This window comes from Conger conger, chromosome 14, assembly GCF_963514075.1.
Source record: "Conger conger chromosome 14, fConCon1.1, whole genome shotgun sequence".
Classification (NCBI taxonomy): domain Eukaryota; kingdom Metazoa; phylum Chordata; class Actinopteri; order Anguilliformes; family Congridae; genus Conger; species Conger conger.
This window is the reverse complement of record NC_083773.1, coordinates 30,097,855-30,110,295: the sequence shown is the minus strand read 5'-3', so window position 1 is coordinate 30,110,295 and position 12,441 is coordinate 30,097,855. Positions and strand designations below refer to the sequence as shown.

Below are 12,441 nucleotides of genomic sequence, written 5' to 3'. Positions count from 1 at the left end.
ATGAAGCAGCATGCATAATTCTCCATGTGATTAATGGCCACCGGCAGTGTTCATTTTCATTGCTTTCACCACTATGATGCCATCTATATTTTCAGGAGTCATTAACAGTTGGTGGCAGATTAGTGAAACATCCAAAACACTCCCATGGTGCACCAGAGGCAAACCTTACTTGCTTCTGAGATTGTTGTGCAGTGCATATACTGAGATTGTTATCCAGCGCATATATAGTAGTCCTAAAATACTAAACCATACGGACATGCACACACATGATTTAATACTTGCATGCAGAAGGATGTCTACAGTGAAAATAAGTAACGTAGAAAGCACATAACTCTCTTATTCTCCTGCAGTGTTGAGATCAGCTTGGTTATGGCTACCGTGGGCACCAGCTGAAGCAGCAGCGCTGAATGAATCGCAGCGGCCTGAGCTCAGAGCAGTGGGCGATGAATTAACAGAGCCGGGGTCTGGCTCAGCTGTGAGAAACAATGAGCGTTTCCGGCCCAGCCTGACACACGCCCTGTTAAAAGGGTCACGGCCGAAGCTTCCCTCCTTTTCAGCCACAATGTTGCTTTTCCTTTTCCTCCCATTCTCTAAACACCTGCAGCTACTCAGGGTGTCGGGGGACGTGAACCCCGCAGAGCTCCAGACTGTGTCATGATCAGTCTAGCTTACCGTGCCCTGTGACCCGTTTCTGCTGCGCACTTTAGTGCAGTGTTTAACAAACCGGAGAGCGCGGTGCAGGTTCTGAAACCCTCGCACTCACCGCACTTCCCCTGACATGACTTCACTGTAAAGCACAGCAGCTATTGCGTCATACAGCCTCAGTAAGAAAACGGAGGCAGTGAAAACACGACCAATGATACAGCGTATTAGAAAACAGTAATAAATCATTCTGAATCGAAGGTGTAATCATGCTGAGGTTTTGTTTCGAGAAAGGCAGGGAGAGTGTGGGCACTTGACTGGATCCTTCTCGGTAGAACCACAGCGGGCTCAACTCGTACTCTCGCTGATAAATGAGCCTCCAGGACAGGAGCCTCATCCCCACAGTCATTAATCTTGCTAAACCTTTCCTTTTAATGTTTATAGTGTGACTGCGGGGTCACGGGTAATTCTGCCAGACACACTGGGGAGAGGCAGCGTGCCCTAATTAACAGATAAGCACTGCGTGCTCATCCAGCATGCTAATGTGGGAAAGTCAAGCCAGGAACAGCCAAGCTGTGAAGCAAAGCGGAGAAAGGTCTCGCTATAAAACCTCTACCTCTCTACCTAGTTAGACACCTCCACACTAAAACACTTTACAAACGCAAAGACATTCAAACACTGGCCTGGTTACAGTTAACTTGCCATTGTCACTTTCTTACACATAAATAAAAGGTGCCGAGTTGAGAATTTGCCAGAATTGATGAAACATTGTGTTTGCACCGAATAGTGCAACACTTCCATTTACCTGTAAGTCAGCATGTACTTACATTTTAGCCAATTATCATACATCCAAAAAGCACTTACATTCTTTGCTTTTACAACTTACTCCGCTGGATATACAGTGCAGTATACTGAAGCAATTCTGGTTAAGTACCTTGCACGGGGGTAAAATTGCAAGGCCCCAACTGGGAATAAAACCTGCAATTTTGCAAGCACAGTTCCGGAACCATTAAGGCTGCCACAATGAAACCTCCTAGGGTAGAAAATCTTTGTGTTGGTCTAGATTGTTTCCACTTTCCACTCACTGAGTGCTCTCCTTGTTTTAAAGTATAGGCACCTCAGTCTTCTAAATGCTGTAAATGTAGTAAATGTGTTGCGTGGCTGTGATCAGAGGTTGATTTTGATTGGTCACAGTAATGCCAGTGGAGCAGATGAACAGAACGTATTCAATCCACACAGTGCCGATGACCTGCCCAGGCACTCAACATCACCTTATTTTTAGGCAACACACAGTACACAGGCCTGGAGCTGCAATGAACAGCAAGCACAGAGGCCAACAGAGAGAAATACTGATGACAGTGTGAGGCTGATTTAGCTGTAAGGGAGGGAGGAGATCTAACAGTTAGTTGCCCTTTAATCCTACACACGGATGATCAATCACAGGTAGAATTTCACTGTACTAATTCGAGCTATAATTACACCCATGCGTGAGTGTATGTGTGTCTGTCTGTAAAGGCCATGCCTCTTATAGTTCTTACAGCTATGATTTGGACGAGACCCATGGTATCTCTGTCCCATTCTGCTTCACATTTTAGTTATCTGTTCTGGAGAGACACTTTTGCGGCAGTACCCACTGATATGAAACACAGTAATATTATGCCCACTGGCTCAGAAGGGGACAGTTGTCTAATGCCTCTGAAAATAAATAAATGCTTCCCAGTGATCCCCCTATACCATAACCATAGCTTAATGAGGTTCCTCTCTTCTCAGATCTGCCCCTCTCATTCCATTACAAAAACAAAAGACCCCTCTTCTTCCTAAATCCACCTTTTCATCCCCCCCCCGGCCCCATCAGTGGCTCTCTGTCATTGGCTTCCACAACCCAGATTCTTTCTGGAAATAAAGCCCAACAAAGAGAGGGTCTCTTATGTAACATGTTTTCCTGGTGGGAGTGAGATTTCCTCCTGGATTGGATGTCCTTGCTAGCCTCCCATGCCCCCCGACCCCACAGAATACACATTTTCAGACGGGGATGCTTAATGCTGAAGCCAAGCCTGCAGCCACGGACAGGGCCTGTTTAAGAACGGCTCTGGACAAAACAGCCCATTGAGCCAAGTCTTTCAGTACCTGCCAAACCGGGAAACAAATTATGCCTCTCATTTAAAGGCTAGATTTTTTTTTAACACTGCTGTCAGGGCTCATCAAAATCCTGGACCCTTTTTGCTTACCTAGCAACTCCTAAGATCCGTTCCAGTTAAAAAACACTGTACAAAAAAAACAGAAAAACACAAAAAGCTCTTTGAAGCGGTTACATCATTCGGAGGGTTTGATGTCACCCAGGAGTCCCCTGCTCTGGGCCCGTAACCCCTGTCGTGAGTGACGTGCGTGTGGCAGCGGTCGTGACCGGGAGGAGTACAGGCTCTGTGACGCCTTACCAGCAGGGTTTTGGCCACAATGTTTTCGATGAGCTTGAAGTCGTTTCGCAGCTGCTTGCTCTTGGAACTCGTTCCCTCCATTTCTTCGTCGGCGTAGAAACGGAAGAACTGCGACTCGTCTTTGAATTCGCTCTTCTCCAGCACTGAGAGGGAGGAGACAGGCAGACGGGAGGTGAGCCCATTGAACATGCGTTCAGATCACTGCAAACATGCACAGATCACCACACCAATGTAAAATTACATTACACGTTTCTCATACATTTTTGAACAAGGCCCTGTTCTTTATTCCCCGATGTTAGAATATTGTCTCATATGAAAAGCTCAGAGAACCCAATGTGTGGTGAGAAGTGAGTCTGCAGATAGCCCTTGTTTGTTGGAACAAGAGGACTGTGTGCATGGCATTTGGAGCGCTCTGAAACGGGGCTGGGCCAGTCACATGGCTCTCAGAATCGGAGCGGAGGTGTCCAGCTGTGAGTCTGAGAGGCGATTGTTCAGCAGAACAAAGACGACTACAAACACAGGGCAGCCGAGTCCGTCCACCCTGTCTGTGTGCAGGCAAAACAACGGCAAGAGACAGACAAATATTTACTTTACAACAGTCATTTTCATTTTTGTGATATGCTTTGAAAATGATATTGCTAACGGTAAAAAAAAGCTTGCCCGTTTAAGATGGGATCGTATTTTGAATAAAAAATACAATACCTTATAAAATTCAATAATGCCACCTGCCACAGATGCAATGAAGTAAAACAAATGAAAGGGTGGATTGGCTATCAAAGGTAGGCTCATTACGATTATCCCATAAAGATAAGCTCTGTCTCAGCAGCCGTGACAGAATTCCCAATCATCATTTTTGGAGCTCTGCCAAGCTAACCTAGGTTGTCTCCCATTGGTTCAGAGGTGCTTCAGTTGGGTTTCATGCAAAACAGCAGGTGGTAGACAAGGGGAGGGCGAGGGCACTGTTACAACAGACACATCATTCAGGCATAGCCTTCATCGGAAGAGACCGTCATTTTTCTTATGAATAATGCATGTGTTATTCTTATGAATAATGCATATATCCAAGAAGGAGGAATACTTAACAGGTGTGCTGATATCAAGCTAACAGGCGCACGGCGATAGTCCACAGTGACAGTTCAGCTAGAGGACTAAACCCGGAGGGTGCACACCGTGACACCCTGACCGCCACGCACGACACAGCTGTCGAAACACATGGCAGGCGTGACAGGGAACACGGGAGCGGGGGTGAAAGTCACGCCGCGGAGACTGACCGTTCCCGTTTGAACAGGACCTGTGCGCTTACTGACCGTGGTGCATGAACGCGTTGTTGCATAGCTCCACTCCCAGCGTCACGGCGTCCTCGCGCGTGGAACAGTCCCCCTGCGGAAACACGCACCGTTCACAACACCACAACATTTACGACAGGCCATTCACACCTTCAACAGTGCGCTTCAGCACAGTATATAACAGTGTACTGCCAAACACATTCGCTGTGTGCTACAAGTCTTAGTTTATTACACGACGCCTTTACAAGAATGCTGAACTCACAGCATTGTTGGAGGCAGGACGATCACGCTGACTTTTGACACATGTATTAAAGAGCGCTGCTTTAGGACTGAACAGGCATGTTGAAACTGAACATTAAGCATTTCCACTGGGGTTCACTTTATTGCCAATTCTCCCACAAAATATGGAAATAATTGTATTTGTCAAATCAAATGATAACATTCGGAATCCATTGCTAATTCAGGCAACGGCCCTAGTGATTCTTGAGTACAGTAAAGGAAGAAAACAAAGACTGGCATGGTTAAAAATAGCACAATTTATATTTATAAAATATTAGATAGTTATCTCAGCATTACAAAGAGTGAGGACAGCTCTTTTCACTGTAGTGCAACATGCAACTTCTCAGGGTCTGGAATAATCTATGAATAAGCCACAGCAGCCCAGTTCTTATCTCTATCTAACAGCTGAGATACCAAACAGTCAGGTGACTTCAGGATGGCTGATGATTTCAGCTCACATTTACTGTATGGCAGTTTAAAAAAAGAAAAAACAGGATATTGAACATAAAAAAAAAAAACCACATTTGGTTTTAACAGATTTAACATCTCACTGAAGAGGAATTTAACAGCTGTGCAATATGGCGGACTGTGAATAAAACTTTCATAAACAGTAAACAGTCCAAATGGCAGGGGAAAATGTAATCAACGCACATGAATGTGGTCAACAAAAATGCAGACGCATGCCTGCACTCATCTCACTGCAGCGGGGGAAGAGGTGAATTGCTGTGTAAGGTGTAAGGAATGTCTCTCTCTTACTCACACACACATACACACACACGCACAGGTAAGTACATATGATAAGCAGACAGAGGGAAAATGAGTGAGAGCCTAGTAAAATAATACAATCCCGATGGATACATTATGAGTAATGAGGCCTACACCCAGGGGAGTGGAGTTTGGTCCTGCTGACTTCAGCTCTGCTTCTGTTCACCTCCCGCGATTATCGGAGAGGACTACAACATCACACGGAAAGGAGAGGAAAGGACTTCTCAGCTACTCTCCCTACTGGAAGATCTCCAAGCATTTAAGGGGAGTCACAGGAGTTCCTGCCAAATAAACATGACTCGATGGAAAATAGAACATGTGGACTACCGCACCCAGTCTAGGCCTGCTCGCAATTCAACAAAAAAGAAAAATTATGTTATTTATCGGTTGCAGGTTAGTGGTATTCTAGAACATTCTGTCGAAGAGATAATGGCTACTCCCGAATAATATAAAAACAGATATGCCTTGTTCTTTGTACAAACCCCCCAAATTTTTTTGAATCTCAATAAGGTAGACATACTGTATTTAGGATTCGAGAAAATGTAGCTATTGGGATAAACTTTCAGGAGTACAGACCAGAGAGAGCTAAGGGGAGGGAGAGTGAGATAAACTTTAATCTTATGATATAAGTCAGAAACTTTTTCCTCTTGTTGGGGAATGCATTCCAGCCAATTAAAGCCAAACCACTCACCGTAAATATCTAGACGATATTGGATTGAAACAATCAGGCACATTAAAGGCGGAAGCAATAATAATCTGCTTACAGTATGTATGCATGAGATGTCAATGGTCAGCAGTTTTTACCTGAGATATTAGCCAGTCCACCAGTTTACTTGCTGGAATCACAGACTTGAATGTTTTCAAATGGTAGTCTCTATCCCTGTGTTTGAGAAGAGCATGACTTAAAAAAGATACAAATGAGTTTGTGAAACGAAAAAGAAAAAAGTAACACTTTGTCAGGGGGGCATGACCCCTTTGTGAGGGGCATGACCCTAAGGAATCAGAAACATAGCCAATGTTTGCCAAATGCACATCCAAAAGGTATTCATATGCAGCCAAGCATGAGAGAACTTGCCAGTCTACACATGACAGACAGATGATTGGCTGTTGAGTGTGTTGGACATTCGCCAGAAATGGCTCTGGCGTTCCTCGTGGCCCAGAAACCACAGCGTATGAGGTACACATCAGTGTAGGGAGGAGAACTCACTTGACAACGGGAGTGAAGAGGCAGTGGAGACGACAGTAGAGCCTCACTCCCTGTTGCAGGAAACAACATGAAAATCAGTCAGCATCCACTCACACTTGACTCAACATTCTGTAAACTTTCACGCCTTAAGTCAACATTTCAGCTCTAATCTGTGAAAAACACATCATCTGACTCTTGCCGATGTTGGCCTGAAACAGAAAAAGGCAGTAGAACTAAAATACTGTTTTAATGAGGCCTACATCACCTGGGGAAAAGGGACATTTTGCAGTGGCATGTTCCTTTAATTTTGTCTGGCTCATAGGAAAGTCAGATACCTTAGACATAATGTCCTCCATCTCACTTCTAGCTTTGTAGGTTCCATCATCATAACGGAACCGATAGAGGACCTGTTCATTCTTGAACTGGTGCTTGTCAGACACTGAAATTATAATCAAAAACAAATGTAGAGTGTGGTTTAATGCAGAAATTGCCCAGACATGTTTTAAAATACAAGAAAATGAAGGATTTGGCAATGCAGAAATAAGTGGCTTATGCAAAATATGTCTTAACCTGTGTTAGATATAATCTGGAATTGCAACCATGTGATGTTCCAGAAAACACTGCTTCCAAAATAGGCATGGCTTTATGATACAGCTTTGTAGGGTATGCTCTGAGGTCATTTCAATTAATTTATTCAGATCAAAAAATTCAACACTGATTTCAGGAATATGTTTGGTTATTTTCTTAATTATTTCCAATTTCAGTCTGAGAGAGCATGGCAGCTATTGTTTTTGCTCACAGCCTTTTCTAAGAGAAATAAACTTTATAAATCAGTCATCCTGTTGGTCATTTTTAACATTGCATAAATGCATTTACAAACTAAATAACTAAATAAATCCACGTTAGTTAACAGACATGGCATTTAAGGCCTTCACACAAAATGGCTCCCAGAGGCATAGCCCACAGAATGCTCCACGGTCCTCACAACCAGCAAAATAATGCACTGCATCGGACAGAGTCTCGGAAATGGCAAAGGGTGGCAGTGCGTTTTAGGGGAATGGGCGCTGACATTAAGAAGGTCTCCGCATCACCATCCGGTGACATACGTCCCTCCCTCCGGCGTGTCGCGGGCTGTTTTCCGCAGAAGGTCAGTGCGCACTCCACACATCGCTCATCGGAGAGTAAAACTCATTACGGGACGCTCGCACCCATACACAACATGTCTGGCGGTAGCACATCAGCGCAGCACACGGACGCGTGCGGGGTGAAACCAGGGGACGATACGGCCTCCACGCAGGTGTGCGCCTCAAATGAGTCACCCTCCTGAGATTTTCATTCGTAAATAAATTATAGCAGACACCGTGCTCAGTTTCCATCTTTCTTTATTTTATTCTATTTGCACAATGATAAACCTGAGTGTAATACTGGCCAGCAAAGGTTCTACACAAATGTTCTGACACAAGAAAGAAAACGAAGCGACAACATCGCTCTTCAACAAGCAGAAAGCAGTCATAACCTTACGACTAAAATAGTGAGATTTTGGAGCTGAGGAAATGACATTGCCGGACAATAATTTGCTAAGTCTTAGTAGACACTTATTCAGAGTAAAATTCGAATGCAGAGAACAGAACGGACGGAAGCATGGCCTTACCGTGGTGGATGATGCCGTTCTCCAGGAGCGCCTGTCCTAAGTTCACCCCTTCCTCCGGCTTGCTGATCTCGCCGCTCTCGATAAGCCAGGACACAAACTCGCTGTACAGCAGAGAAAATGATGCAGTCAGAGGCTCTGAAGCCGGCAGTCTACAGTAATTGTCAAGCCTGCATAGGACAACCTCAGAGAATAACATGCGACAATAACGGTATTATTAATAATTCCACTATTCACACACCTCGATGAATGAAGAGAACAATTTGGTTCGGCCCTTTGTGGTGTACAGATTTGTGTCATGGCTTGACACAAATCTGTGTGCAAACTTTCATTTGCCACTGTAAAGACCCTCACACTGGAGTACTCTGGTCAAGTGCATTCAGTGACAATGAGGAATCCACTGCAGCTGTAGGATTATAGCTTCCTCCTGCACAAGCTACATCCATAAACTAGCACAGCTTCCAAGCTGTAGCTGCATGGACAGTATAATGGCTTTTGGGGACATCCATCCATCCATCCATTATCTTAACCCACTTATCCTGAACAGGGTCGCATGGGGGCTGGAGCCTATCCCAGCATACATTGGGCGAAAGGCAGGAATACACCCTGGACAGGTCGCCAGTCCATCGCAGGGCACACACACCATTCACTCACACACTCATACCTATGGGCAATTTAGACTCTCCAGTCAGCCTAACCTGCATGTCTTTGGACTGTGGGAGGAAACCAGAGTACCCGGAGGAAACCCACGCAGACACGGGGAGAACATGCAAACTCCGCACAGAGAGGCCCCGGCCGACGGGGATTCAAACCCAGGACCTCCTTGCTGTGAGGCGACAGTGCTACACACTGCACCATCTGTGCCGCCGCTTTTGGGGACAATCTCCTTGAAATGTCTGCTACCACCAAGCTTTGTCAGACACACTGTGAAAATAATATTTTACCATAATTCATATGCTTGCTGACCTCAGGAGACCTCACGTTTTTTTCTACCAGTAAAGGATATGCTTCTATTGATAACCTTGGGCATATAATTCCTACTACACATCCAGCTGATCAACTATTATATAACAATAAACCAGTCTTTTATACTGATTTTCTTTATAGATTTTTAAAACTGATTTTTAAAAATGATTTTTGTGATGATTGACTTTAATAATGCTATACACAAACACAAATACACACTTGCTCACACACACAGGCACGCACACACACACGTTTTCATAATATTTTTTTAAATAATATATACACTAATTGTAGCCAAAACTAATTACATAAATATTTATGATAACAACTCCGTAACCATGGCAACCAGACGCATGAAAGAAAAGCGGAACTGAGGACAATATTCCAATTAAACTATGTGTTTCTGACAGATTTCAGAAGACCACCTGCCTTCAAAGAAGCTGGGGAAAGTGGCACTGAATGTTAAATAGTATCACCAATTCAGTTTAATTAAACAAAATGATGTTCCTCTGAACAAACTGAAAGCATAATTTATGACAAAGATACAGCACTGTAACTATCTGAACCACTCACCTGACCCTGCACTCTATTTGGGGGCAAGATACACTGTACTGATATAAATCACTGATATAAATTGGTGACCATCAATTCAATCTTGGTATTTTTTAAACAGCTGCTAAGAATAGAATTTGATTGGAGGATTGATTTTTCCCGAATTGCTATCCAGACTGTGGGGCTGCATGTAAGAATAATTCATTATAATTATAAGTCATTAAATAACATCCACGCATTCAGTACTGTAAATGAGACAGAAGATGCAGATACTGTTAGTCTAGGAAATGGATATAAATTATCTGAACCCCAACATATATTTTCCAAATCATTCCAATTATAAATAGTCCAGCTTAAAATAAATACATTGGCTTTTAGCACTCTCCAAAAACACGAAAAAGGAAAATGCATTAATTGCCACCTCTTCATGCAGAATCCCTCCTTGTTCATTCAAAGCACTGAGTATCTCTGGAGAAAGCACGATTAATTCCTGTGGCTTACTGCATTTTCATATGAGGCCCCGTCAAGTGCCATCCCAACTCACAAAAGCTCCTGTTATGGGGCTCAGAAAAGTGATTTACAGCTGGGTTCAGAGACTAGATTTCACCATTAAGTCATTTGGAGCTAAAGTACTGTCTTTGCACAGCCCTTGGAAGGCTTTTCTGAGTGATTAGACATGTTTAGAATATTTTGAATAGAAGAGGCAGAGTAACGATGCATCTAAACTGGCATGGTAATAACATGACAGAATCCTTTAACAGTCTGTTTTCCGCTTTTTTGAAGTAAATTGCATTGATAGTGTAATATCTATAGACATAATACCATGTCTAACATTTGCATAACCTGGAATAAAACTAAAAGAAATACATTGTTAGACCGTGTGGCCCAATCTGCAGGGGGGCCGACTCAACCCTTATACTGTAGCCATCACCCAGCACAGCCAGGGGTGAAGTACCTCACCATGGCCCCTCCTGTACTGTGATCCCATCTCTGTCTGTAACCTCTCTCTGTTTTCCCACACCACATCTGTCTGAATAGAGTGAAAAAGATGGGTAGACTGTCTCTACCATTAATTTCCCACTCTCTTCAACATTTTAGCATCTTTTAGCAATTTTAGCTCTCAGCAACATAGACAACATACATATTCTCAACTTCTAATTTCTTCCTGGTTGCATCTGAGGACTCACTTTCCCAGGAAGCACTTGGGCACGATGCTCAGCTTCCTGCGTCGGTCCTTAATGAGGTGGCGGCTCTTGCTAATCATCATGTGGTAGAGCTTCTCTCCTTTCTCCGCGATCATCACGTACGCGTCCCGCTCCATCCCCAGCTTCAGACCTGCCCAACACAGAGAGGAAGTGCGTCACAATACAACAACCACATTCCCTGACAGTGGAGGTCTGCAACCATGGCCCTGGACAGCTGTGAGCCATAAGCAGAGTACTGCAACAGTGAAAATCCAGCACTCTCCGGTGTGGCTCTCCAGGATCAGGCCTGCAGACCCCGGGCCTACAGCCAAGATGAGGTTCAACAGGTAGAGACAAGCGAAATGAGAAAGAAGTTTCACAATCAAGGTTAATCTGGTGCTGTGCATTTGAACTTCAACCTTATGTGTACTGTGCGGTTGATTTGGAGACACCTCTCCTCCATGTCCTTTTGTTTGCTTGCTTTTCAATTTGTTACTATTAATAATTATAAAACAGATCTGGCTCTGGATGCTGAATTGGTCAATACAGCATCTCACATCAGTCTCCAAACATGGGGTTTGGAGGATCTGGTCTTGAGAATGCTGGTGACAGCCTATCAGGGATCTCAGGTCCTGGGGGAGACCTCTGGAGCCTCCCCCCCCCCCTGACGGTAGTGGGACTGGGAGAACCGGGGGGAGGATTACGCCCAACAGCAGCTGTACCGAACCCATGAACAAAGAGGGCCTTTGAGGGGAGACATTCCTCCCCATCCATTAGGTCCAGTCTCACCCAGCTGCCCAGCATGGAAACAACCGCCGCCTCCACACAGATATCTAGTCCTCACACACAGGGACGGTACTCACCACCCCCCTGTCTTGAAAAGTAAATGTTAGGTCTACTACCCATGCTCTTGCTAATCCTGCCAAATGCTATTTGTAAAACACCAGAAAATCTGGCTCGGTCTGCTCACTGGTCAAAAATCTCTTAAACCGCAAAACTGCCATCGATAAAATGCTGTCAGTAAGAGCAAGACCTGTGGCTTTATCTGATTCGAGATAACAAGGGAGTTATCATGGTTCCCAATCTGACTGGAAGTCCCTTAAAGCTAGACCAAACAAATCAAGACCAACCTGGAAATATACCAACACAGTATTACATCATATCGGAAGTATCGGTCCATTATTCATGGGCTGAACACTATACTGTACCTCTTCCTGTTCTGTCCTGCATACTTCCTGTTTCTTAATGAGTATTGAAATCTGCTGCTTCTGTTGCAGGCCAGGTGAAATAGAGAAAAGGTTGAAATGTAAAATAAACACCAAGCCTGGTCAGGACAGACACAAAACCTTTTTGCCCTGTTTACATTTTGAGATGGTCCGTAATGCTCTACACTAAAACGGTGTATTTCAACAGAGATAATACAAAATATATAATCATCAAACAGGCCAGCAAGAAACACGTTTCCAGGACACTGAGAGGCCCGAGAGTACCCAGGACT

At 44.2% G+C, this 12,441-nt stretch overlaps 1 protein-coding gene across 1 annotated transcript in view; it reads right to left on the bottom strand.

Moving 5' to 3' along the window:
* LOC133109434 (phosphatidylinositol 3,4,5-trisphosphate-dependent Rac exchanger 1 protein-like) overlaps positions 1 to 12,441 on the bottom strand; it is a 77,351-nt gene that overhangs the window by 23,826 nt on the left and 41,084 nt on the right. The window contains exons 10-16 of the mRNA XM_061218757.1: positions 10,947 to 11,094; positions 8,245 to 8,345; positions 6,929 to 7,032; positions 6,615 to 6,664; positions 6,212 to 6,287; positions 4,385 to 4,457; positions 3,078 to 3,220 (exon numbers count right to left, since the gene is read on the bottom strand). Coding sequence (XP_061074741.1) covers positions 3,078 to 3,220; positions 4,385 to 4,457; positions 6,212 to 6,287; positions 6,615 to 6,664; positions 6,929 to 7,032; positions 8,245 to 8,345; positions 10,947 to 11,094 — 695 coding nt within the window. The remainder of the gene's footprint in view (positions 1 to 3,077; positions 3,221 to 4,384; positions 4,458 to 6,211; positions 6,288 to 6,614; positions 6,665 to 6,928; positions 7,033 to 8,244; positions 8,346 to 10,946; positions 11,095 to 12,441) is intronic.